Genomic DNA, 24,812 nt, shown 5'->3' with positions numbered 1-24,812 from the left:
CCAGGGGGAGGAGCCCAGCATTCCTACCTGGATATAATCTCAGACTTGGAACACCAACACAACCTTTCTCCACTGGATTCTCAGAGGAAGACTGGACCAATCTACACCACCACTGGACCTTCAGAGAAAAGCTACAGCCTTCTACAGGATCATTGCTTCAACAGAACCACATCTGTCACTCCAGGAGGACTGCAGTCATCATTTAATTGGACTGCTACCAACACCTTGACCAATAGGGGTGTCAGATTGTGTCCTGACTCTGTCAGTGGCTTGTGGTTTTTTGGCACTACTGCACTTTAATTTTATTAGTAAAAAATTGTTACTCCTATTCCCATATCTTTCCCTGAGAGCCCCTTGATTTCAAGATTATAGTAACTCAGAGCTGGGGGGGATGTTTAATTTTTTTCCATTTCAAGGGAGGTCTCTGCCTTTCTTAGCAGACACCTGTCTTTTCAAACCAAGACATGAGCTCCTGAGAAATAAACCACTTCACAGCTCTTTCAAAGGCTAAAAAGAACAATTTACTCATATTAATACAAAGAAAACAAGCATACCATAGGTAAAAAACAAACAAGCAAAACCTAATGGATAATTACAAAAAGCCTGAGAAGTGCCCAAGAATGGAAGCTTTGGACAACATTAATCAGTGAAGGCTTCCCACTTAGGCTCAGAAAGGACCTCCTTGCTTGCTAAACTTCTTCTCAGAGAAGTCTGGGAGAAGTTTAATCAATCCTAGTCCCAGACTTGAAAAACGGTTAGCCTCTAAAGAATTATAAAAGTGTAATTCAGTCTTTATATGACCTTGTCCTGCAAAATTATGGACATATTTATTTATACACTTATATAGAATAGCAATAACATATATATCTATTATGATATATAATATACATTACATATATATATAATATATATAATATATATTTTATATATATAATATAATTATATGGGGAAAACAAATTATTAAAAAGGATTATGACAATGATCAAAGAATTTTGATCAGAACTGTCTATGACACATAATAGATAGCTACAACTACTTCTACAGAGCTCAAGTATACCAGTCCTTTAAAAGCCAACTTAATAATGAACTGGAGTACAAAACAATTAACCCAAAGACTTTTGTTCAGCCTGAAGGAATAAATTTGAGTCTCCCCACTCAAAGGAGGAATTTCCATGCACACTAGTAGAAGGCGTGTGCTGGACATCCCTGCATTTAAGGTGTGCAACTGGAATCTTAACAGAATAAAATGACTGACTCTAATACATTATAAGATAGGACAGCGCAAGCAGTTAAGCACCACACATGTAACTTGCCAGTTACTTGTTAGTAAATTACCAGCATTACAACTACCTTTTCTCTACAGTACTAACCGTAGACAAATGCCACCAGTGCACTCATTCTCAGTCACAAAATACAACATTAAAAATCCTTAAAATGCTCAACTTCAGAAAAATTCAGAGAGATTGATTTGAACACACTTCAAAACAAAAAACTTCCTGTGTCTACACTTACAAATGAGTTTAGGAAAAAGGGTAAAATCCAAGATACTATATGACGAGTGAAGTACAGCTTCCTCCCAACAGCAAAAAGGGAAATGCAGGAAAACACAGGAGGAACGAGACATGCCCCCAGAGAGAAAGAAAAAAACCACAAAAACCCCAAAACATCAGTGAAAATGATTGACGTGCATCGACTTGGAATTTCAAACCCAACAAACAACAAAAAACACAACACCAAAACTACCTCCAGAAGCATAAAGAAAATAACCAAAACCACCCTCAGCCAAGGACACCCCAGCTAAACCCTGCCTGCCCCGAGACCACTACAGCCACCAGCCCAAACTAGAAACCACGGGCGGAAACCCCCAGCAATCGGAAAGCGAAGAAGAGAAAGCTGCCGCCATACAAAGCCGCACGCCCGGCGGCGTCCCAAGCACAGCCACCAGCACCAGCAGCACCGCCGAGCCTCGCCGGGCTCCTGCTCAGCACCGGCCAACAGCACCCACAGAGCCACCATGGCTGCGCTCAAAGCCCCACAGACACGCCTGCCGCACGCCGCTCCGGTGCTCCCGCTCCTCCTCACCGCTCTCGCCACCGCCCTCGCCTGCCAACAGCTCTGGACACACGACGACGCCTTCCCTGGCGACGCACTCCGCCTCCTCCAGGACATGGCTCCCAGCCACACACAGCCCTGCCACCTCCAGGAGCCGCCCTTCTTCCCCGACACCCTCCTCCGCGACAACCTCCACCCGCACCAAGCCGCCGACGCCACCCTACGCATCCTCCAGCACCTCTTCCACACCCTCAGCACCAACAGCACCCGCCAGCACTGGCCCACGCAGGCTCGCAACGACCTCCTCAACAAACTCCAGCACCACATCCACCTCCTCGAGCAGTGCCTCCCCGACAACGCCACGCTCTTCAAAGGACCTCGCAACCTGCTGCTCACCATCAACAAGTACTTCAGGGACATCCACCTCTTCCTCCGTGCCCACAACCACAGCGCCTGCGCCTGGGACCACGTCCGCCTCGAAGCTCGCGCCTCTTTGCAGCACCTCCACAACCTCACACGCACCATGCGCCGCTAGCACAAACGCCCACACCCCAAAAAACCCACCTCCAGCCTCACCCGCCCGCCCCGGGACAAACGACATGCCTGTAACAACCGCCCGGCACCCGGAGCCTGCAACCACTGCGTCTCCGTTCATTAGGACTGAAGACTTTCTCTAGCCAATTATTTATTTGTGCCTTCATTTATTTATTTATTTATTTATTTATTCACCTATTTATTTACTTTATTTATTTATGTATTTATTTTTCTACTTACTTGCTCTTTTATGCCACGGAAAATAAAGACCTATGACAAAACAACTGCCACTGCCTCTTGTCTCACTAGCACACTGCAACCGCTCTTTGGGCCGGGGGAAAGCCTTCTCCGTTCAACACCAGCTCCAAGCCCGGCACCAAACACTCCCTGCCCACTCTTCTCACTGGCCGAGCAGCATCCTGTAGCAACCACTTGGGAAAAAAACATTGCCAGCGTTTGGCCAACACCCCAGAATCACCACCCAAAAACAAGGAAGCGCTAAGCTTGGAAAGCACCGCTGCAGCTCATCTGCTTCACCCGCACCGCGCTCCATCCACCCAACCGCGTGGCTCCGGCACTTACAGACAAGGACGTCCTGTGGGACGGTGTCAAACACTTGCCACAAGTCCAGGCACGCAAGGTCACTTACTCTTACACAGCGCTCTGCAGCCCTAACTGTATGGAACAGCACCAAAAATGCCGGGAACGGCAATTCCCCACTTTTAAAGGCCATACTCCCCATTTCCAGTCACCTGCCTCATTTCCAGCGGCCTTAGCAGAGTTTCTCTTTCCCACAGAAGCTGCCTCATCACCTTGCCTAGAATGAAGCTCACGCTGACTGCTCTGCAGTTCCCACACTCTCCTACTATTCCCTTTGTAAAAACAGGGGGGCTGTTTCCCTTCTGCCACTTATTCGCTCGACAGACATCATTTCTCAAAAGCGATCCACGCTGGCCTAGCAACTCCATCTGACAGTCCTCTCAGGACTTGCAGATGAATCTCATCAGGTCCCATGGACTTCCACATCCTCAACTTCCTTAGACGGTCTCACACCACATCTTATCCTCCAGTGGCCTCGCCTCTTCATTCTTCATTGCAGGTATTCCCAGCACTTGCCTTCCGCGACGTTGGCGGTGTGGCAGCAGCTCAGTGACACACAAGGCTGCAACCACCTGCTGGTCTCCACAGCCTCTTGTCCCTGAAGTCTAAAACCTCCAGGATCCCAGCATCCACTCATCGTAGGAATAGTCCCGGCTACGTCCCGATGAGGCCAGCCACGTCATCCCCGTGCAGCATGTGTGAACATGGCAAACACCCCTTTGCACTCCCCAGATTTTGGCCTTTGTTTAAAGGCATCTGAAACCACTGGCAGGTCTTCTCTACTCCGGCTGAAGCAGCCCAGCCCCCTCAGCCTTTCTCACACGTGACGTCCTCTGATGCCCTCTGCATCTTCAGAGCAGACATTCCTGCCAAAAGCTCCACTCCTCCCATGATCTAAAGAGCCTTCAGCTGGACACACTCTTCCGGGGGAGGGCTCCGGCAATCCCAAAACACAGCACCGTTTCTCGGACGGGCGACGGTCCCCCTTCGCTCTCTGCCTGCCTCATCTACGGAAGCAGGGAAAACAAAACTATGGCCCCGCTCTAGCGCCAAGCAAACGGCACCACAGACACACAGCAAACAAGACAGGAGCAACAAAGCTCTCCCGGTTTTCCTACTCCTTCTTCAGCCACCCTATTTGGAAATGTCTTGTTGCCCTGCCACCTCAGCTTCCCAGACGGCACCTGGGCCACAGCGGTGCAAGAACGCACTCGCCGCCTCCGAGGCTTACTCCCGCACACAGCCCCTTGCACACTGCCACCGCCCCGGGGCACTCACCGCAGGAGGGAGATACCCAGCCCTCGCCCACTTGACATCACTGCACATCCCCTGCAACCGCAAAAGGAAAACAGCGGCTAAGATGAAAATAAAGGCAAGCCACAAAGTGAAAGGAAAACCGACCACAGCCACCGGCAGGGCTTTGCAGGTGGAAAAAACGCTTAGGCACAAAGGAGGCTTCAGCTGCACAGCACAGGCCCGAAAGCTGGCCCTGCAGGTGACAGGGAACAACAACAACAGCCCTCCCCAACACACCTGACCCCAACACCTCTGACCCAGCGCTTCCGCAACCCCGTTCACCCACTACAGCCACTCTGGCCCGAGCCCACAAGCGCCACCACAATCCCCGACCACGGACACCCCAGCTAAACCCTGCCTGCCCCGAGACCACTACAGCCGCCAGCCCAAACTAGAAACCACGGGCGGAAACCCCCAGCAATCGGAAAGCGAAGAAGAGAAAGCTGCCGCCATACAAAGCCGCACGCCCGGCGGCGTCCCAAGCACAGCCACCAGCACCAGCAGCACCGCCGAGCCTCGCCGGGCTCCTGCTCAGCACCGGCCAACAGCACCCACAGAGCCACCATGGCTGCGCTCAAAGCCCCACAGACACGCCTGCCGCACGCCGCTCCGGTGCTCCCGCTCCTCCTCACCGCTCTCGCCACCGCCCTCGCCTGCCAACAGCTCTGGACACACGACGACGCCTTCCCTGGCGACGCACTCCGCCTCCTCCAGGACATGGCTCCCAGCCACACACAGCCCTGCCACCTCCAGGAGCCGCCCTTCTTCCCCGACACCCTCCTCCGCGACAACCTCCACCCGCACCAAGCCGCCGACGCCGCCCTACGCATCCTCCAGCACCTCTTCCACACCCTCAGCACCAACAGCACCCGCCAGCACTGGCCCACGCAGGCTCGCAACGACCTCCTCAACAAACTCCAGCACCACATCCACCTCCTCGAGCAGTGCCTCCCCGACAACGCCACGCTCTTCAAAGGACCTCGCAACCTGCTGCTCACCATCAACAAGTACTTCAGGGACATCCACCTCTTCCTCCGTGCCCACAACCACAGCGCCTGCGCCTGGGACCACGTCCGCCTCGAAGCTCGCGCCTCTTTGCAGCACCTCCACAACCTCACACGCACCATGCGCCGCTAGCACAAACGCCCACACCCCAAAAAACCCACCTCCAGCCTCACCCGCCCGCCCCGGGACAAACGACATGCCTGTAACAACCGCCCGGCACCCGGAGCCTGCAACCACTGCGTCTCCGTTGGTACAGCCTCTCCCGTTCATTAGGACTGAAGACTTTCTCTAGCCAATTATTTATTTGTGCCTTCATTTATTTATTTATTTATTTATTCACCTATTTATTTACTTTATTTATTTATGTATTTATTTTTCTACTTACTTGCTCTTTTATGCCACGGAAAATAAAGACCTATGACAAAACAACTGCCACTGCCTCTTGTCTCACTAGCACACTGCAACCGCTCTTTGGGCCGGGGGAAAGCCTTCTCCGTTCAACACCAGCTCCAAGCCCGGCACCAAACACTCCCTGCCCACTCTTCTCACTGGCCGAGCAGCATCCTGTAGCAACCACTTGGGAAAAAAACATTGCCAGCGTTTGGCCAACACCCCAGAATCACCACCCAAAAACAAGGAAGCGCTAAGCTTGGAAAGCACCGCTGCAGCTCATCTGCTTCACCCGCACCGCGCTCCATCCACCCAACCGCGTGGCTCCGGCACTTACAGACAAGGACGTCCTGTGGGACGGTGTCAAACACTTGCCACAAGTCCAGGCACGCAAGGTCACTTACTCTTACACAGCGCTCTGCAGCCCTAACTGTATGGAACAGCACCAAAAATGCCGGGAACGGCAATTCCCCACTTTTAAAGGCCATACTCCCCATTTCCAGTCACCTGCCTCATTTCCAGCGGCCTTAGCAGAGTTTCTCTTTCCCACAGAAGCTGCCTCATCACCTTGCCTAGAATGAAGCTCACGCTGACTGCTCTGCAGTTCCCACACTCTCCTACTATTCCCTTTGTAAAAACAGGGGGGCTGTTTCCCTTCTGCCACTTATTCGCTCGACAGACATCATTTCTCAAAAGCGATCCACGCTGGCCTAGCAACTCCATCTGACAGTCCTCTCAGGACTTGCAGATGAATCTCATCAGGTCCCATGGACTTCCACATCCTCAACTTCCTTAGACGGTCTCACACCACATCTTATCCTCCAGTGGCCTCGCCTCTTCATTCTTCATTGCAGGTATTCCCAGCACTTGCCTTCCGCGACGTTGGCGGTGTGGCAGCAGCTCAGTGACACACAAGGCTGCAACCACCTGCTGGTCTCCACAGCCTCTTGTCCCTGAAGTCTAAAACCTCCAGGATCCCAGCATCCACTCATCGTAGGAATAGTCCCGGCTACGTCCCGATGAGGCCAGCCACGTCATCCCCGTGCAGCATGTGTGAACATGGCAAACACCCCTTTGCACTCCCCAGATTTTGGCCTTTGTTTAAAGGCATCTGAAACCACTGGCAGGTCTTCTCTACTCCGGCTGAAGCAGCCCAGCCCCCTCAGCCTTTCTCACACGTGACGTCCTCTGATGCCCTCTGCATCTTCAGAGCAGACATTCCTGCCAAAAGCTCCACTCCTCCCATGATCTAAAGAGCCTTCAGCTGGACACACTCTTCCGGGGGAGGGCTCCGGCAATCCCAAAACACAGCACCGTTTCTCGGACGGGCGACGGTCCCCCTTCGCTCTCTGCCTGCCTCATCTACGGAAGCAGGGAAAACAAAACTATGGCCCCGCTCTAGCGCCAAGCAAACGGCACCACAGACACACAGCAAACAAGACAGGAGCAACAAAGCTCTCCCGGTTTTCCTACTCCTTCTTCAGCCACCCTATTTGGAAATGTCTTGTTGCCCTGCCACCTCAGCTTCCCAGACGGCACCTGGGCCACAGCGGTGCAAGAACGCACTCGCCGCCTCCGAGGCTTACTCCCGCACACAGCCCCTTGCACACTGCCACCGCCCCGGGGCACTCACCGCAGGAGGGAGATACCCAGCCCTCGCCCACTTGACATCACTGCACATCCCCTGCAACCGCAAAAGGAAAACAGCGGCTAAGATGAAAATAAAGGCAAGCCACAAAGTGAAAGGAAAACCGACCACAGCCACCGGCAGGGCTTTGCAGGTGGAAAAAACGCTTAGGCACAAAGGAGGCTTCAGCTGCACAGCACAGGCCCGAAAGCTGGCCCTGCAGGTGACAGGGAACAACAACAACAGCCCTCCCCAACACACCTGACCCCAACACCTCTGACCCAGCGCTTCCGCAACCCCGTTCACCCACTACAGCCACTCTGGCCCGAGCCCACAAGCGCCACCACAATCCCCGACCACGGACACCCCAGCTAAACCCTGCCTGCCCCGAGACCACTACAGCCACCAGCCCAAACTAGAAACCACGGGCGGAAACCCCCAGCAATCGGAAAGCGAAGAAGAGAAAGCTGCCGCCATACAAAGCCGCACGCCCGGCGGCGTCCCAAGCACAGCCACCAGCACCAGCAGCACCGCCGAGCCTCGCCGGGCTCCTGCTCAGCACCGGCCAACAGCACCCACAGAGCCACCATGGCTGCGCTCAAAGCCCCACAGACACGCCTGCCGCACGCCGCTCCGGTGCTCCCGCTCCTCCTCACCGCTCTCGCCACCGCCCTCGCCTGCCAACAGCTCTGGACACACGACGACGCCTTCCCTGGCGACGCACTCCGCCTCCTCCAGGACATGGCTCCCAGCCACACACAGCCCTGCCACCTCCAGGAGCCGCCCTTCTTCCCCGACACCCTCCTCCGCGACAACCTCCACCGGCACCAAGCCGCCGACGCCGCCCTACGCATCCTCCAGCACCTCTTCCACACCCTCAGCACCAACAGCACCCGCCAGCACTGGCCCACGCAGGCTCGCAACGACCTCCTCAACAAACTCCAGCACCACATCCACCTCCTCGAGCAGTGCCTCCCCGACAACGCCACGCTCTTCAAAGGACCTCGCAACCTGCTGCTCACCATCAACAAGTACTTCAGGGACATCCACCTCTTCCTCCGTGCCCACAACCACAGCGCCTGCGCCTGGGACCACGTCCGCCTCGAAGCTCGCGCCTCTTTGCAGCACCTCCACAACCTCACACGCACCATGCGCCGCTAGCACAAACGCCCACACCCCAAAAAACCCACCTCCAGCCTCACCCGCCCGCCCCGGGACAAACGACATGCCTGTAACAACCGCCCGGCACCCGGAGCCTGCAACCACTGCGTCTCCGTTGGTACAGCCTCTCCCGTTCATTAGGACTGAAGACTTTCTCTAGCCAATTATTTATTTGTGCCTTCATTCATTTATTTATTTATTTATTTATTTATTCATTCACCTATTTATTTACTTTATTTATTTATGTATTTATTTTTCTACTTACTTGCTCTTTTATGCCACGGAAAATAAAGACCTATGACAAAACAACTGCCACTGCCTCTTGTCTCACTAGCACACTGCAACCGCTCTTTGGGCCGGGGGAAAGCCTTCTCCGTTCAACACCAGCTCCAAGCCCGGCACCAAACACTCCCTGCCCACTCTTCTCACTGGCCGAGCAGCATCCTGTAGCAACCACTTGGGAAAAAAACATTGCCAGCGTTTGGCCAACACCCCAGAATCACCACCCAAAAACAAGGAAGCGCTAAGCTTGGAAAGCACCGCTGCAGCTCATCTGCTTCACCCGCACCGCGCTCCATCCACCCAACCGCGTGGCTCCGGCACTTACAGACAAGGACGTCCTGTGGGACGGTGTCAAACACTTGCCACAAGTCCAGGCACGCAAGGTCACTTACTCTTACACAGCGCTCTGCAGCCCTAACTGTATGGAACAGCACCAAAAATGCCGGGAACGGCAATTCCCCACTTTTAAAGGCCATACTCCCCATTTCCAGTCACCTGCCTCATTTCCAGCGGCCTTAGCAGAGTTTCTCTTTCCCACAGAAGCTGCCTCATCACCTTGCCTAGAATGAAGCTCACGCTGACTGCTCTGCAGTTCCCACACTCTCCTACTATTCCCTTTGTAAAAACAGGGGGGCTGTTTCCCTTCTGCCACTTATTCGCTCGACAGACATCATTTCTCAAAAGCGATCCACGCTGGCCTAGCAACTCCATCTGACAGTCCTCTCAGGACTTGCAGATGAATCTCATCAGGTCCCATGGACTTCCACATCCTCAACTTCCTTAGACGGTCTCACACCACATCTTATCCTCCAGTGGCCTCGCCTCTTCATTCTTCATTGCAGGTATTCCCAGCACTTGCCTTCCGCGACGTTGGCGGTGTGGCAGCAGCTCAGTGACACACAAGGCTGCAACCACCTGCTGGTCTCCACAGCCTCTTGTCCCTGAAGTCTAAAACCTCCAGGATCCCAGCATCCACTCATCGTAGGAATAGTCCCGGCTACGTCCCGATGAGGCCAGCCACGTCATCCCCGTGCAGCATGTGTGAACATGGCAAACACCCCTTTGCACTCCCCAGATTTTGGCCTTTGTTTAAAGGCATCTGAAACCACTGGCAGGTCTTCTCTACTCCGGCTGAAGCAGCCCAGCCCCCTCAGCCTTTCTCACACGTGACGTCCTCTGATGCCCTCTGCATCTTCAGAGCAGACATTCCTGCCAAAAGCTCCACTCCTCCCATGATCTAAAGAGCCTTCAGCTGGACACACTCTTCCGGGGGAGGGCTCCGGCAATCCCAAAACACAGCACCGTTTCTCGGACGGGCGACGGTCCCCCTTCGCTCTCTGCCTGCCTCATCTACGGAAGCAGGGAAAACAAAACTATGGCCCCGCTCTAGCGCCAAGCAAACGGCACCACAGACACACAGCAAACAAGACAGGAGCAACAAAGCTCTCCCGGTTTTCCTACTCCTTCTTCAGCCACCCTATTTGGAAATGTCTTGTTGCCCTGCCACCTCAGCTTCCCAGACGGCACCTGGGCCACAGCGGTGCAAGAACGCACTCGCCGCCTCCGAGGCTTACTCCCGCACACAGCCCCTTGCACACTGCCACCGCCCCGGGGCACTCACCGCAGGAGGGAGATACCCAGCCCTCGCCCACTTGACATCACTGCACATCCCCTGCAACCGCAAAAGGAAAACAGCGGCTAAGATGAAAATAAAGGCAAGCCACAAAGTGAAAGGAAAACCGACCACAGCCACCGGCAGGGCTTTGCAGGTGGAAAAAACGCTTAGGCACAAAGGAGGCTTCAGCTGCACAGCACAGGCCCGAAAGCTGGCCCTGCAGGTGACAGGGAACAACAACAACAGCCCTCCCCAACACACCTGACCCCAACACCTCTGACCCAGCGCTTTCGCAACCCCGTTCACCCACTACAGCCACTCTGGCCCGAGCCCACAAGCGCCACCACAATCCCCGACCACGGACACCCCAGCTAAACCCTGCCTGCCCCGAGACCACTACAGCCGCCAGCCCAAACTAGAAACCACGGGCGGAAACCCCCAGCAATCGGAAAGCGAAGAAGAGAAAGCTGCCGCCATACAAAGCCGCACGCCCGGCGGCGTCCCAAGCACAGCCACCAGCACCAGCAGCACCGCCGAGCCTCGCCGGGCTCCTGCTCAGCACCGGCCAACAGCACCCACAGAGCCACCATGGCTGCGCTCAAAGCCCCACAGACACGCCTGCCGCACGCCGCTCCGGTGCTCCCGCTCCTCCTCACCGCTCTCGCCACCGCCCTCGCCTGCCAACAGCTCTGGACACACGACGACGCCTTCCCTGGCGACGCACTCCGCCTCCTCCAGGACATGGCTCCCAGCCACACACAGCCCTGCCACCTCCAGGAGCCGCCCTTCTTCCCCGACACCCTCCTCCGCGACAACCTCCACCCGCACCAAGCCGCCGACGCCGCCCTACGCATCCTCCAGCACCTCTTCCACACCCTCAGCACCAACAGCACCCGCCAGCACTGGCCCACGCAGGCTCGCAACGACCTCCTCAACAAACTCCAGCACCACATCCACCTCCTCGAGCAGTGCCTCCCCGACAACGCCACGCTCTTCAAAGGACCTCGCAACCTGCTGCTCACCATCAACAAGTACTTCAGGGACATCCACCTCTTCCTCCGTGCCCACAACCACAGCGCCTGCGCCTGGGACCACGTCCGCCTCGAAGCTCGCGCCTCTTTGCAGCACCTCCACAACCTCACACGCACCATGCGCCGCTAGCACAAACGCCCACACCCCAAAAAACCCACCTCCAGCCTCACCCGCCCGCCCCGGGACAAACGACATGCCTGTAACAACCGCCCGGCACCCGGAGCCTGCAACCACTGCGTCTCCGTTGGTACAGCCTCTCCCGTTCATTAGGACTGAAGACTTTCTCTAGCCAATTATTTATTTGTGCCTTCATTTATTTATTTATTTATTTATTCACCTATTTATTTACTTTATTTATTTATGTATTTATTTTTCTACTTACTTGCTCTTTTATGCCACGGAAAATAAAGACCTATGACAAAACAACTGCCACTGCCTCTTGTCTCACTAGCACACTGCAACCGCTCTTTGGGCCGGGGGAAAGCCTTCTCCGTTCAACACCAGCTCCAAGCCCGGCACCAAACACTCCCTGCCCACTCTTCTCACTGGCCGAGCAGCATCCTGTAGCAACCACTTGGGAAAAAAACATTGCCAGCGTTTGGCCAACACCCCAGAATCACCACCCAAAAACAAGGAAGCGCTAAGCTTGGAAAGCACCGCTGCAGCTCATCTGCTTCACCCGCACCGCGCTCCATCCACCCAACCGCGTGGCTCCGGCACTTACAGACAAGGACGTCCTGTGGGACGGTGTCAAACACTTGCCACAAGTCCAGGCACGCAAGGTCACTTACTCTTACACAGCGCTCTGCAGCCCTAACTGTATGGAACAGCACCAAAAATGCCGGGAACGGCAATTCCCCACTTTTAAAGGCCATACTCCCCATTTCCAGTCACCTGCCTCATTTCCAGCGGCCTTAGCAGAGTTTCTCTTTCCCACAGAAGCTGCCTCATCACCTTGCCTAGAATGAAGCTCACGCTGACTGCTCTGCAGTTCCCACACTCTCCTACTATTCCCTTTGTAAAAACAGGGGGGCTGTTTCCCTTCTGCCACTTATTCGCTCGACAGACATCATTTCTCAAAAGCGATCCACGCTGGCCTAGCAACTCCATCTGACAGTCCTCTCAGGACTTGCAGATGAATCTCATCAGGTCCCATGGACTTCCACATCCTCAACTTCCTTAGACGGTCTCACACCACATCTTATCCTCCAGTGGCCTCGCCTCTTCATTCTTCATTGCAGGTATTCCCAGCACTTGCCTTCCGCGACGTTGGCGGTGTGGCAGCAGCTCAGTGACACACAAGGCTGCAACCACCTGCTGGTCTCCACAGCCTCTTGTCCCTGAAGTCTAAAACCTCCAGGATCCCAGCATCCACTCATCGTAGGAATAGTCCCGGCTACGTCCCGATGAGGCCAGCCACGTCATCCCCGTGCAGCATGTGTGAACATGGCAAACACCCCTTTGCACTCCCCAGATTTTGGCCTTTGTTTAAAGGCATCTGAAACCACTGGCAGGTCTTCTCTACTCCGGCTGAAGCAGCCCAGCCCCCTCAGCCTTTCTCACACGTGACGTCCTCTGATGCCCTCTGCATCTTCAGAGCAGACATTCCTGCCAAAAGCTCCACTCCTCCCATGATCTAAAGAGCCTTCAGCTGGACACACTCTTCCGGGGGAGGGCTCCGGCAATCCCAAAACACAGCACCGTTTCTCGGACGGGCGACGGTCCCCCTTCGCTCTCTGCCTGCCTCATCTACGGAAGCAGGGAAAACAAAACTATGGCCCCGCTCTAGCGCCAAGCAAACGGCACCACAGACACACAGCAAACAAGACAGGAGCAACAAAGCTCTCCCGGTTTTCCTACCCCTTCTTCAGCCACCCTATTTGGAAATGTCTTGTTGCCCTGCCACCTCAGCTTCCCAGACGGCACCTGGGCCACAGCGGTGCAAGAACGCACTCGCCGCCTCCGAGGCTTACTCCCGCACACAGCCCCTTGCACACTGCCACCGCCCCGGGGCACTCACCGCAGGAGGGAGATACCCAGCCCTCGCCCACTTGACATCACTGCACATCCCCTGCAACCGCAAAAGGAAAACAGCGGCTAAGATGAAAATAAAGGCAAGCCACAAAGTGAAAGGAAAACCGACCACAGCCACCGGCAGGGCTTTGCAGGTGGAAAAAACGCTTAGGCACAAAGGAGGCTTCAGCTGCACAGCACAGGCCCGAAAGCTGGCCCTGCAGGTGACAGGGAACAACAACAACAGCCCTCCCCAACACACCTGACCCCAACACCTCTGACCCAGCGCTTCCGCAACCCCGTTCACCCACTACAGCCACTCTGGCCCGAGCCCACAAGCGCCACCACAATCCCCGACCACGGACACCCCAGCTAAACCCTGCCTGCCCCGAGACCACTACAGCCACCAGCCCAAACTAGAAACCACGGGCGGAAACCCCCAGCAATCGGAAAGCGAAGAAGAGAAAGCTGCCGCCATACAAAGCCGCACGCCCGGCGGCGTCCCAAGCACAGCCACCAGCACCAGCAGCACCGCCGAGCCTCGCCGGGCTCCTGCTCAGCACCGGCCAACAGCACCCACAGAGCCACCATGGCTGCGCTCAAAGCCCCACAGACACGCCTGCCGCACGCCGCTCCGGTGCTCCCGCTCCTCCTCACCGCTCTCGCCACCGCCCTCGCCTGCCAACAGCTCTGGACACACGACGACGCCTTCCCTGGCGACGCACTCCGCCTCCTCCAGGACATGGCTCCCAGCCACACACAGCCCTGCCACCTCCAGGAGCCGCCCTTCTTCCCCGACACCCTCCTCCGCGACAACCTCCACCGGCACCAAGCCGCCGACGCCGCCCTACGCATCCTCCAGCACCTCTTCCACACCCTCAGCACCAACAGCACCCGCCAGCACTGGCCCACGCAGGCTCGCAACGACCTCCTCAACAAACTCCAGCACCACATCCACCTCCTCGAGCAGTGCCTCCCCGACAACGCCACGCTCTTCAAAGGACCTCGCAACCTGCTGCTCACCATCAACAAGTACTTCAGGGACATCCACCTCTTCCTCCGTGCCCACAACCACAGCGCCTGCGCCTGGGACCACGTCCGCCTCGAAGCTCGCGCCTCTTTGCAGCACCTCCACAACCTCACACGCACCATGCGCCGCTAGCACAAACGCCCACACCCCAAAAAACCCACCTCCAGCCTCACCCGCCCGCCCCGGGACAAACGACATGCCTGTAACAACCGCCCGGCACCCGGAGCCTGCAACCACTGCGTCTCCGTTGGTACAGCCTCTCCCGTTCATTAGGACTGAAGACTTTCTCTAGCCAATTATTTATTTGTGCCTTCATTCATTTATTTATTTATTTATTTATTTATTCATTCACCTATTTATTTACTTTATTTATTTATGTATTTATTTTTCTACTTACTTGCTCTTTTATGCCACGGAAAATAAAGACCTATGACAAAACAACTGCCACTGCCTCTTGTCTCACTAGCACACTGCAACCGCTCTTTGGGCCGGGGGAAAGCCTTCTCCGTTCAACACCAGCTCCAAGCCCGGCACCAAACACTCCCTGCCCACTCTTCTCACTGGCCGAGCAGCATCCTGTAGCAACCACTTGGGAAAAAAACATTGCCAGCGTTTGGCCAACACCCCAGAATCACCACCCAAAAACAAGGAAGCGCTAAGCTTGGAAAGCACCGCTGCAGCTCATCTGCTTCACCCGCACCGCGCTCCATCCACCCAACCGCGTGGCTCCGGCACTTACAGACAAGGACGTCCTGTGGGACGGTGTCAAACACTTGCCACAAGTCCAGGCACGCAAGGTCACTTACTCTTACACAGCGCTCTGCAGCCCTAACTGTATGGAACAGCACCAAAAATGCCGGGAACGGCAATTCCCCACTTTTAAAGGCCATACTCCCCATTTCCAGTCACCTGCCTCATTTCCAGCGGCCTTAGCAGAGTTTCTCTTTCCCACAGAAGCTGCCTCATCACCTTGCCTAGAATGAAGCTCACGCTGACTGCTCTGCAGTTCCCACACTCTCCTACTATTCCCTTTGTAAAAACAGGGGGGCTGTTTCCCTTCTGCCACTTATTCGCTCGACAGACATCATTTCTCAAAAGCGATCCACGCTGGCCTAGCAACTCCATCTGACAGTCCTCTCAGGACTTGCAGATGAATCTCATCAGGTCCCATGGACTTCCACATCCTCAACTTCCTTAGACGGTCTCACACCACATCTTATCCTCCAGTGGCCTCGCCTCTTCATTCTTCATTGCAGGTATTCCCAGCACTTGCCTTCCGCGACGTTGGCGGTGTGGCAGCAGCTCAGTGACACACAAGGCTGCAACCACCTGCTGGTCTCCACAGCCTCTTGTCCCTGAAGTCTAAAACCTCCAGGATCCCAGCATCCACTCATCGTAGGAATAGTCCCGGCTACGTCCCGATGAGGCCAGCCACGTCATCCCCGTGCAGCATGTGTGAACATGGCAAACACCCCTTTGCACTCCCCAGATTTTGGCCTTTGTTTAAAGGCATCTGAAACCACTGGCAGGTCTTCTCTACTCCGGCTGAAGCAGCCCAGCCCCCTCAGCCTTTCTCACACGTGACGTCCTCTGATGCCCTCTGCATCTTCAGAGCAGACATTCCTGCCAAAAGCTCCACTCCTCCCATGATCTAAAGAGCCTTCAGCTGGACACACTCTTCCGGGGGAGGGCTCCGGCAATCCCAAAACACAGCACCGTTTCTCGGACGGGCGACGGTCCCCCTTCGCTCTCTGCCTGCCTCATCTACGGAAGCAGGGAAAACAAAACTATGGCCCCGCTCTAGCGCCAAGCAAACGGCACCACAGACACACAGCAAACAAGACAGGAGCAACAAAGCTCTCCCGGTTTTCCTACCCCTTCTTCAGCCACCCTATTTGGAAATGTCTTGTTGCCCTGCCACCTCAGCTTCCCAGACGGCACCTGGGCCACAGCGGTGCAAGAACGCACTCGCCGCCTCCGAGGCTTACTCCCGCACACAGCCCCTTGCACACTGCCACCGCCCCGGGGCACTCACCGCAGGAGGGAGATACCCAGCCCTCGCCCACTTGACATCACTGCACATCCCCTGCAACCGCAAAAGGAAAACAGCGGCTAAGATGAAAATAAAGGCAAGCCACAAAGTGAAAGGAAAACCGACCACAGCCACCGGCAGGGCTTTGCAGGTGGAAAAAACGCTTAGGCACAAAGGAGGCTTCAGCTGCACAGCACAGGCCCGAAAGCTGGCCCTGCAGGTGACAGGGAACAACAACAACAGCCCTCCCCAACACACCTGACCCCAACACCTCTGACCCAGCGCTTCCGCAACCCCGTTCACCCACTACAGCCACTCTGGCCCGAGCCCACAAGCGCCACCACAATCCCCGACCACGGACACCCCAGCTAAACCCTGCCTGCCCCGAGACCACTACAGCCACCAGCCCAAACTAGAAACCACGGGCGGAAACCCCCAGCAATCGGAAAGCGAAGAAGAGAAAGCTGCCGCCATACAAAGCCGCACGCCCGGCGGCGTCCCAAGCACAGCCACCAGCACCAGCAGCACCGCCGAGCCTCGCCGGGCTCCTGCTCAGCACCGGCCAACAGCACCCACAGAGCCACCATGGCTGCGCTCAAAGCCCCACAGACACGCCTGCCGCACGCCGCTCCGGTGCTCCCGCTCCTCCTCACCGCTCTCGCCACCGCCCTCGCCTGCCAACAGCTCTGGACACACGACGACGCCTTCCCTGGCGACGCACTCCGCCTCCTCCAGGACATGGCTCCCAGCCACACACAGCCCTGCCACCTCCAGGAGCCGCCCTTCTTCCCCGACACCCTCCTCCGCGACAACCTCCACCGGCACCAAGCCGCCGACGCCGCCCTACGCATCCTCCAGCACCTCTTCCACACCCTCAGCACCAACAGCACCCGCCAGCACTGGCCCACGCAGGCTCGCAACGACCTCCTCAACAAACTCCAGCACCACATCCACCTCCTCGAGCAGTGCCTCCCCGACAACGCCACGCTCTTCAAAGGACCTCGCAACCTGCTGCTCACCATCAACAAGTACTTCAGGGACATCCACCTCTTCCTCCGTGCCCACAACCACAGCGCCTGCGCCTGGGACCACGTCCGCCTCGAAGCTCGCGCCTCTTTGCAGCACCTCCACAACCTCACACGCACCATGCGCCGCTAGCACAAACGCCCACACCCCAAAAAACCCACCTCCAGCCTCACCCGCCCGCCCCGGGACAAACGACATGCCTGTAACAACCGCCCGGCACCCGGAGCCTGCAACCACTGCGTCTCCGTTGGTACAGCCTCTCCCGTTCATTAGGACTGAAGACTTTCTCTAGCCAATTATTTATTTGTGCCTTCATTCATTTATTTATTTATTTATTTATTTATTCATTCACCTATTTATTTACTTTATTTATTTATGTATTTATTTTTCTACTTACTTGCTCTTTTATGCCACGGAAAATAAAGACCTATGACAAAACAACTGCCACTGCCTCTTGTCTCACTAGCACACTGCAACCGCTCTTTGGGCCGGGGGAAAGCCTTCTCCGTTCAACACCAGCTCCAAGCCCGGCACCAAACACTCCCTGCCCACTCTTCTCACTGGCCGAGCAGCATCCTGTAGCAACCACTTGGGAAAAAAACATTGCCAGCGTTTGGCCAACACCCCAGAATCACCACCCAAAAACAAGGAAGCGCTAAGCTTGGAAAGCACCGCTGCAGCTCATCTGCTTCACCCGCACCGCGCTCCATCCACCCAACCGCGTGGCTCCGGCACTTACAGACAAGGACGTCCTGTGGGACGGTGTCAAACACTTGCCACAAGTCCAGGCACGCAAGGTCACTTACTCTTACACAGCGCTCTGCAGCCCTAACTGTATGGAACAGCACCAAAAATGCCGGGAACGGCAATTCCCCACTTTTAAAGGCCATACTCCCCATTTCCAGTCACCTGCCTCATTTCCAGCGGCCTTAGCAGAGTTTCTCTTTCCCACAGAAGCTGCCTCATCACCTTGCCTAGAATGAAGCTCACGCTGACTGCTCTGCAGTTCCCACACTCTCCTACTATTCCCTTTGTAAAAACAGGGGGGCTGTTTCCCTTCTGCCACTTATTCGCTCGACAGACATCATTTCTCAAAAGCGATCCACGCTGGCCTAGCAACTCCATCTGACAGTCCTCTCAGGACTTGCAGATGAATCTCATCAGGTCCCATGGACTTCCACATCCTCAACTTCCTTAGACGGTCTCACACCACATCTTATCCTCCAGTGGCCTCGCCTCTTCATTCTTCATTGCAGGTATTCCCAGCACTTGCCTTCCGCGACGTTGGCGGTGTGGCAGCAGCTCAGTGACACACAAGGCTGCAACCACCTGCTGGTCTCCACAGCCTCTTGTCCCTGAAGTCTAAAACCTCCAGGATCCCAGCATCCACTCATCGTAGGAATAGTCCCGGCTACGTCCCGATGAGGCCAGCCACGTCATCCCCGTGCAGCATGTGTGAACATGGCAAACACCCCTTTGCACTCCCCAGATTTTGGCCTTTGTTTAAAGGCATCTGAAACCACTGGCAGGTCTTCTCTACTCCGGCTGAAGCAGCCCAGCCCCCTCAGCCTTTCTCACACGTGACGTCCTCTGATGCCCTCTGCATCTTCAGAGCAGACATTCCTGCCAAAAGCTCCACTCCTCCCATGATCTAAAGAGCCTTCAGCTGGACACACTCTTCCGGGGGAGGGCTCCGGCAATCCCAAAACACAGCACCGTTTCTCGGACGGGCGACGGTCCCCCTTCGCTCTCTGCCTGCCTCATCTACGGAAGCAGGGAAAACAAAACTATGGCCCCGCTCTAGCGCCAAGCAAACGGCACCACAGACACACAGCAAACAAGACAGGAGCAACAAAGCTCTCCCGGTTTTCCTACCCCTTCTTCAGCCACCCTATTTGGAAATGTCTTGTTGCCCTGCCACCTCAGCTTCCCAGACGGCACCTGGGCCACAGCGGTGCAAGAACGCACTCGCCGCCTCCGAGGCTTACTCCCGCACACAGCCCCTTGCACACTGCCACCGCCCCGGGGCACTCACCGCAGGAGGGAGATACCCAGCCCTCGCCCACTTGACATCACTGCACATCCCCTGCAACCGCAAAAGGAAAACAGCGGCTAAGATGAAAATAAAGGCAAGCCACAAAGTGAAAGGAAAACCGACCACAGCCACCGGCAGGGCTTTGCAGGTGGAAAAAACGCTTAGGCACAAAGGAGGCTTCAGCTGCACAGCACAGGCCCGAAAGCTGGCCCTGCAGGTGACAGGGAACAACAACAACAGCCCTCCCCAACACACCTGACCCCAACACCTCTGACCCAGCGCTTCCGCAACCCCGTTCACCCACTACAGCCACTCTGGCCCGAGCCCACAAGCGCCACCACAATCCCCGACCACGGACACCCCAGCTAAACCCTGCCTGCCCCGAGACCACTACAGCCACCAGCCCAAACTAGAAACCACGGGCGGAAACCCCCAGCAATCGGAAAGCGAAGAAGAGAAAGCTGCCGCCATACAAAGCCGCACGCCCGGCGGCGTCCCAAGCACAGCCACCAGCACCAGCAGCACCGCCGAGCCTCGCCGGGCTCCTGCTCAGCACCGGCCAACAGCACCCACAGAGCCACCATGGCTGCGCTCAAAGCCCCACAGACACGCCTGCCGCACGCCGCTCCGGTGCTCCCGCTCCTCCTCACCGCTCTCGCCACCGCCCTCGCCTGCCAACAGCTCTGGACACACGACGACGCCTTCCCTGGCGACGCACTCCGCCTCCTCCAGGACATGGCTCCCAGCCACACACAGCCCTGCCACCTCCAGGAGCCGCCCTTCTTCCCCGACACCCTCCTCCGCGACAACCTCCACCCGCACCAAGCCGCCGACGCCGCCCTACGCATCCTCCAGCACCTCTTCCACACCCTCAGCACCAACAGCACCCGCCAGCACTGGCCCACGCAGGCTCGCAACGACCTCCTCAACAAACTCCAGCACCACATCCACCTCCTCGAGCAGTGCCTCCCCGACAACGCCACGCTCTTCAAAGGACCTCGCAACCTGCTGCTCACCATCAACAAGTACTTCAGGGACATCCACCTCTTCCTCCGTGCCCACAACCACAGCGCCTGCGCCTGGGACCACGTCCGCCTCGAAGCTCGCGCCTCTTTGCAGCACCTCCACAACCTCACACGCACCATGCGCCGCTAGCACAAACGCCCACACCCCAAAAAACCCACCTCCAGCCTCACCCGCCCGCCCCGGGACAAACGACATGCCTGTAACAACCGCCCGGCACCCGGAGCCTGCAACCACTGCGTCTCCGTTGGTACAGCCTCTCCCGTTCATTAGGACTGAAGACTTTCTCTAGCCAATTATTTATTTGTGCCTTCATTTATTTATTTATTTATTTATTTATTTATTCATTCACCTATTTATTTACTTTATTTATTTATGTATTTATTTTTCTACTTACTTGCTCTTTTATGCCACGGAAAATAAAGACCTATGACAAAACAACTGCCACTGCCTCTTGTCTCACTAGCACACTGCAACCGCTCTTTGGGCCGGGGGAAAGCCTTCTCCGTTCAACACCAGCTCCAAGCCCGGCACCAAACACTCCCTGCCCACTCTTCTCACTGGCCGAGCAGCATCCTGTAGCAACCACTTGGGAAAAAAACATTGCCAGCGTTTGGCCAACACCCCAGAATCACCACCCAAAAACAAGGAAGCGCTAAGCTTGGAAAGCACCGCTGCAGCTCATCTGCTTCACCCGCACCGCGCTCCATCCACCCAACCGCGTGGCTCCGGCACTTACAGACAAGGACGTCCTGTGGGACGGTGTCAAACACTTGCCACAAGTCCAGGCACGCAAGGTCACTTACTCTTACACAGCGCTCTGCAGCCCTAACTGTATGGAACAGCACCAAAAATGCCGGGAACGGCAATTCCCCACTTTTAAAGGCCATACTCCCCATTTCCAGTCACCTGCCTCATTTCCAGCGGCCTTAGCAGAGTTTCTCTTTCCCACAGAAGCTGCCTCATCACCTTGCCTAGAATGAAGCTCACGCTGACTGCTCTGCAGTTCCCACACTCTCCTACTATTCCCTTTGTAAAAACAGGGGGGCTGTTTCCCTTCTGCCACTTATTCGCTCGACAGACATCATTTCTCAAAAGCGATCCACGCTGGCCTAGCAACTCCATCTGACAGTCCTCTCAGGACTTGCAGATGAATCTCATCAGGTCCCATGGACTTCCACATCCTCAACTTCCTTAGACGGTCTCACACCACATCTTATCCTCCAGTGGCCTCGCCTCTTCATTCTTCATTGCAGGTATTCCCAGCACTTGCCTTCCGCGACGTTGGCGGTGTGGCAGCAGCTCAGTGACACACAAGGCTGCAACCACCTGCTGGTCTCCACAGCCTCTTGTCCCTGAAGTCTAAAACCTCCAGGATCCCAGCATCCACTCATCGTAGGAATAGTCCCGGCTACGTCCCGATGAGGCCAGCCACGTCATCCCCGTGCAGCATGTGTGAACATGGCAAACACCCCTTTGCACTCCCCAGATTTTGGCCTTTGTTTAAAGGCATCTGAAACCACTGGCAGGTCTTCTCTACTCCGGCTGAAGCAGCCCAGCCCCCTCAGCCTTTCTCACACGTGACGTCCTCTGATGCCCTCTGCATCTTCAGAGCAGACATTCCTGCCAAAAGCTCCACTCCTCCCATGATCTAAAGAGCCTTCAGCTGGACACACTCTTCCGGGGGAGGGCTCCGGCAATCCCAAAACACAGCACCGTTTCTCGGACGGGCGACGGTCCCCCTTCGCTCTCTGCCTGCCTCATCTACGGAAGCAGGGAAAACAAAACTATGGCCCCGCTCTAGCGCCAAGCAAACGGCACCACAGACACACAGCAAACAAGACAGGAGCAACAAAGCTCTCCCGGTTTTCCTACTCCTTCTTCAGCCACCCTATTTGGAAATGTCTTGTTGCCCTGCCACCTCAGCTTCCCAGACGGCACCTGGGCCACAGCGGTGCAAGAACGCACTCGCCGCCTCCGAGGCTTACTCCCGCACACAGCCCCTTGCACACTGCTACCGCCCCGGGGCACTCACCGCAGGAGGGAGATACCCAGCCCTCGCCCACTTGACATCACTGCACATCCCCTGCAACCGCAAAAGGAAAACAGCGGCTAAGATGAAAATAAAGGCAAGCCACAAAGTGAAAGGAAAACCGACCACAGCCACCGGCAGGGCTTTGCAGGTGGAAAAAACGCTTAGGCACAAAGGAGGCTTCAGCTGCACAGCACAGGCCCGAAAGCTGGCCCTGCAGGTGACAGGGAACAACAACAACAGCCCTCCCCAACACACCTGACCCCAACACCTCTGACCCAGCGCTTTCGCAACCCCGTTCACCCACTACAGCCACTCTGGCCCGAGCCCACAAGCGCCACCACAATCCCCGACCACGGACACCCCAGCTAAACCCTGCCTGCCCCGAGACCACTACAGCCGCCAGCCCAAACTAGAAACCACGGGCGGAAACCCCCAGCAATCGGAAAGCGAAGAAGAGAAAGCTGCCGCCATACAAAGCCGCACGCCCGGCGGCGTCCCAAGCACAGCCACCAGCACCAGCAGCACCGCCGAGCCTCGCCGGGCTCCTGCTCAGCACCGGCCAACAGCACCCACAGAGCCACCATGGCTGCGCTCAAAGCCCCACAGACACGCCTGCCGCACGCCGCTCCGGTGCTCCCGCTCCTCCTCACCGCTCTCGCCACCGCCCTCGCCTGCCAACAGCTCTGGACACACGACGACGCCTTCCCTGGCGACGCACTCCGCCTCCTCCAGGACATGGCTCCCAGCCACACACAGCCCTGCCACCTCCAGGAGCCGCCCTTCTTCCCCGACACCCTCCTCCGCGACAACCTCCACCCGCACCAAGCCGCCGACGCCGCCCTACGCATCCTCCAGCACCTCTTCCACACCCTCAGCACCAACAGCACCCGCCAGCACTGGCCCACGCAGGCTCGCAACGACCTCCTCAACAAACTCCAGCACCACATCCACCTCCTCGAGCAGTGCCTCCCCGACAACGCCACGCTCTTCAAAGGACCTCGCAACCTGCTGCTCACCATCAACAAGTACTTCAGGGACATCCACCTCTTCCTCCGTGCCCACAACCACAGCGCCTGCGCCTGGGACCACGTCCGCCTCGAAGCTCGCGCCTCTTTGCAGCACCTCCACAACCTCACACGCACCATGCGCCGCTAGCACAAACGCCCACACCCCAAAAAACCCACCTCCAGCCTCACCCGCCCGCCCCGGGACAAACGACATGCCTGTAACAACCGCCCGGCACCCGGAGCCTGCAACCACTGCGTCTCCGTTGGTACAGCCTCTCCCGTTCATTAGGACTGAAGACTTTCTCTAGCCAATTATTTATTTGTGCCTTCATTTATTTATTTATTTATTTATTCACCTATTTATTTACTTTATTTATTTATGTATTTATTTTTCTACTTACTTGCTCTTTTATGCCACGGAAAATAAAGACCTATGACAAAACAACTGCCACTGCCTCTTGTCTCACTAGCACACTGCAACCGCTCTTTGGGCCGGGGGAAAGCCTTCTCCGTTCAACACCAGCTCCAAGCCCGGCACCAAACACTCCCTGCCCACTCTTCTCACTGGCCGAGCAGCATCCTGTAGCAACCACTTGGGAAAAAAACATTGCCAGCGTTTGGCCAACACCCCAGAATCACCACCCAAAAACAAGGAAGCGCTAAGCTTGGAAAGCACCGCTGCAGCTCATCTGCTTCACCCGCACCGCGCTCCATCCACCCAAACGCGTGGCTCCGGCACTTACAGACAAGGACGTCCTGCGGGACGGTGTCAAACACTTGCCACAAGTCCAGGCACGCAAGGTCACTTACTCTTACACAGCGCTCTGCAGCCCTAACTGTATGGAACAGCACCAAAAATGCCGGGAACGGCAATTCCCCACTTTTAAAGGCCATACTCCCCATTTCCAGTCACCTGCCTCATTTCCAGCGGCCTTAGCAGAGTTTCTCTTTCCCACAGAAGCTGCCTCATCACCTTGCCTAGAATGAAGCTCACGCTGACTGCTCTGCAGTTCCCAC

General features: G+C 56.1%; 9 protein-coding genes across 58 annotated transcripts in view; 8 read left to right on the top strand and 1 right to left on the bottom strand.

The window, feature by feature from the left end:
* UBAP2 (ubiquitin associated protein 2) overlaps positions 1-24,812 on the bottom strand; it is a 126,184-nt gene that overhangs the window by 15,540 nt on the left and 85,832 nt on the right. The window lies entirely within an intron of this gene.
* On the top strand, positions 2,015-2,662 carry LOC111941173 (interferon-like). Its single transcript, XM_023944242.2, has one exon. The coding sequence runs from the start codon at positions 2,015-2,017 to the stop codon at positions 2,585-2,587; it is 573 nt and encodes a 190-aa protein (XP_023800010.2). The 3' UTR covers positions 2,588-2,662.
* Positions 2,759-5,687, top strand: LOC147648591 (interferon-like). Its single transcript, XM_086869542.1, has one exon. It carries the CDS (start codon positions 5,047-5,049, stop codon positions 5,617-5,619), a length of 573 nt encoding a protein of 190 aa, XP_086725668.1. The 5' UTR covers positions 2,759-5,046; the 3' UTR covers positions 5,620-5,687.
* LOC147648590 (interferon-like) lies at positions 5,809-8,740 on the top strand. Its single transcript, XM_086869546.1, has one exon. It carries the CDS (start codon positions 8,093-8,095, stop codon positions 8,663-8,665), a length of 573 nt encoding a protein of 190 aa, XP_086725672.1. The 5' UTR covers positions 5,809-8,092; the 3' UTR covers positions 8,666-8,740.
* LOC147648589 (interferon-like) lies at positions 8,859-12,084 on the top strand. The gene has a single exon (XM_086869544.1). It carries the CDS (start codon positions 11,151-11,153, stop codon positions 11,721-11,723), a length of 573 nt encoding a protein of 190 aa, XP_086725670.1. The 5' UTR covers positions 8,859-11,150; the 3' UTR covers positions 11,724-12,084.
* LOC147648588 (interferon-like) lies at positions 13,798-14,844 on the top strand. Its single transcript, XM_086869551.1, has one exon. It carries the CDS (start codon positions 14,197-14,199, stop codon positions 14,767-14,769), a length of 573 nt encoding a protein of 190 aa, XP_086725677.1. The 5' UTR covers positions 13,798-14,196; the 3' UTR covers positions 14,770-14,844.
* LOC147648587 (interferon-like) lies at positions 15,005-18,364 on the top strand. The gene has a single exon (XM_086869545.1). The coding sequence runs from the start codon at positions 17,255-17,257 to the stop codon at positions 17,825-17,827; it is 573 nt and encodes a 190-aa protein (XP_086725671.1). The 5' UTR covers positions 15,005-17,254; the 3' UTR covers positions 17,828-18,364.
* Positions 18,021-20,885, top strand: LOC111945250 (interferon-like). The gene has a single exon (XM_086869540.1). It carries the CDS (start codon positions 20,313-20,315, stop codon positions 20,883-20,885), a length of 573 nt encoding a protein of 190 aa, XP_086725666.1. The 5' UTR covers positions 18,021-20,312.
* Positions 23,118-24,641, top strand: LOC147648586 (interferon-like). The gene has a single exon (XM_086869539.1). The coding sequence runs from the start codon at positions 23,371-23,373 to the stop codon at positions 23,941-23,943; it is 573 nt and encodes a 190-aa protein (XP_086725665.1). The 5' UTR covers positions 23,118-23,370; the 3' UTR covers positions 23,944-24,641.

Source organism: Cyanistes caeruleus, chromosome Z (assembly GCF_971803275.1).
Source record: "Cyanistes caeruleus chromosome Z, bCyaCae1.hap1.1, whole genome shotgun sequence".
Classification (NCBI taxonomy): domain Eukaryota; kingdom Metazoa; phylum Chordata; class Aves; order Passeriformes; family Paridae; genus Cyanistes; species Cyanistes caeruleus.
The sequence above is the reverse complement of the archived record's forward strand: the minus strand, read 5'-3'. Positions and strand labels throughout refer to the sequence as shown.

Excerpts from the sequence above, each read along its gene's own strand:
- LOC111941173 (XM_023944242.2), top strand. The coding sequence starts at position 2,015 with ATGGCTGCGCTCAAAGCCCCACAGACACGCCTGCCGCACGCCGCTCCG.
- LOC147648591 (XM_086869542.1), top strand. The coding sequence starts at position 5,047 with ATGGCTGCGCTCAAAGCCCCACAGACACGCCTGCCGCACGCCGCTCCG.
- LOC147648590 (XM_086869546.1), top strand. The coding sequence starts at position 8,093 with ATGGCTGCGCTCAAAGCCCCACAGACACGCCTGCCGCACGCCGCTCCG.
- LOC147648589 (XM_086869544.1), top strand. The coding sequence starts at position 11,151 with ATGGCTGCGCTCAAAGCCCCACAGACACGCCTGCCGCACGCCGCTCCG.
- LOC147648588 (XM_086869551.1), top strand. The coding sequence starts at position 14,197 with ATGGCTGCGCTCAAAGCCCCACAGACACGCCTGCCGCACGCCGCTCCG.
- LOC147648587 (XM_086869545.1), top strand. The coding sequence starts at position 17,255 with ATGGCTGCGCTCAAAGCCCCACAGACACGCCTGCCGCACGCCGCTCCG.
- LOC111945250 (XM_086869540.1), top strand. The coding sequence starts at position 20,313 with ATGGCTGCGCTCAAAGCCCCACAGACACGCCTGCCGCACGCCGCTCCG.
- LOC147648586 (XM_086869539.1), top strand. The coding sequence starts at position 23,371 with ATGGCTGCGCTCAAAGCCCCACAGACACGCCTGCCGCACGCCGCTCCG.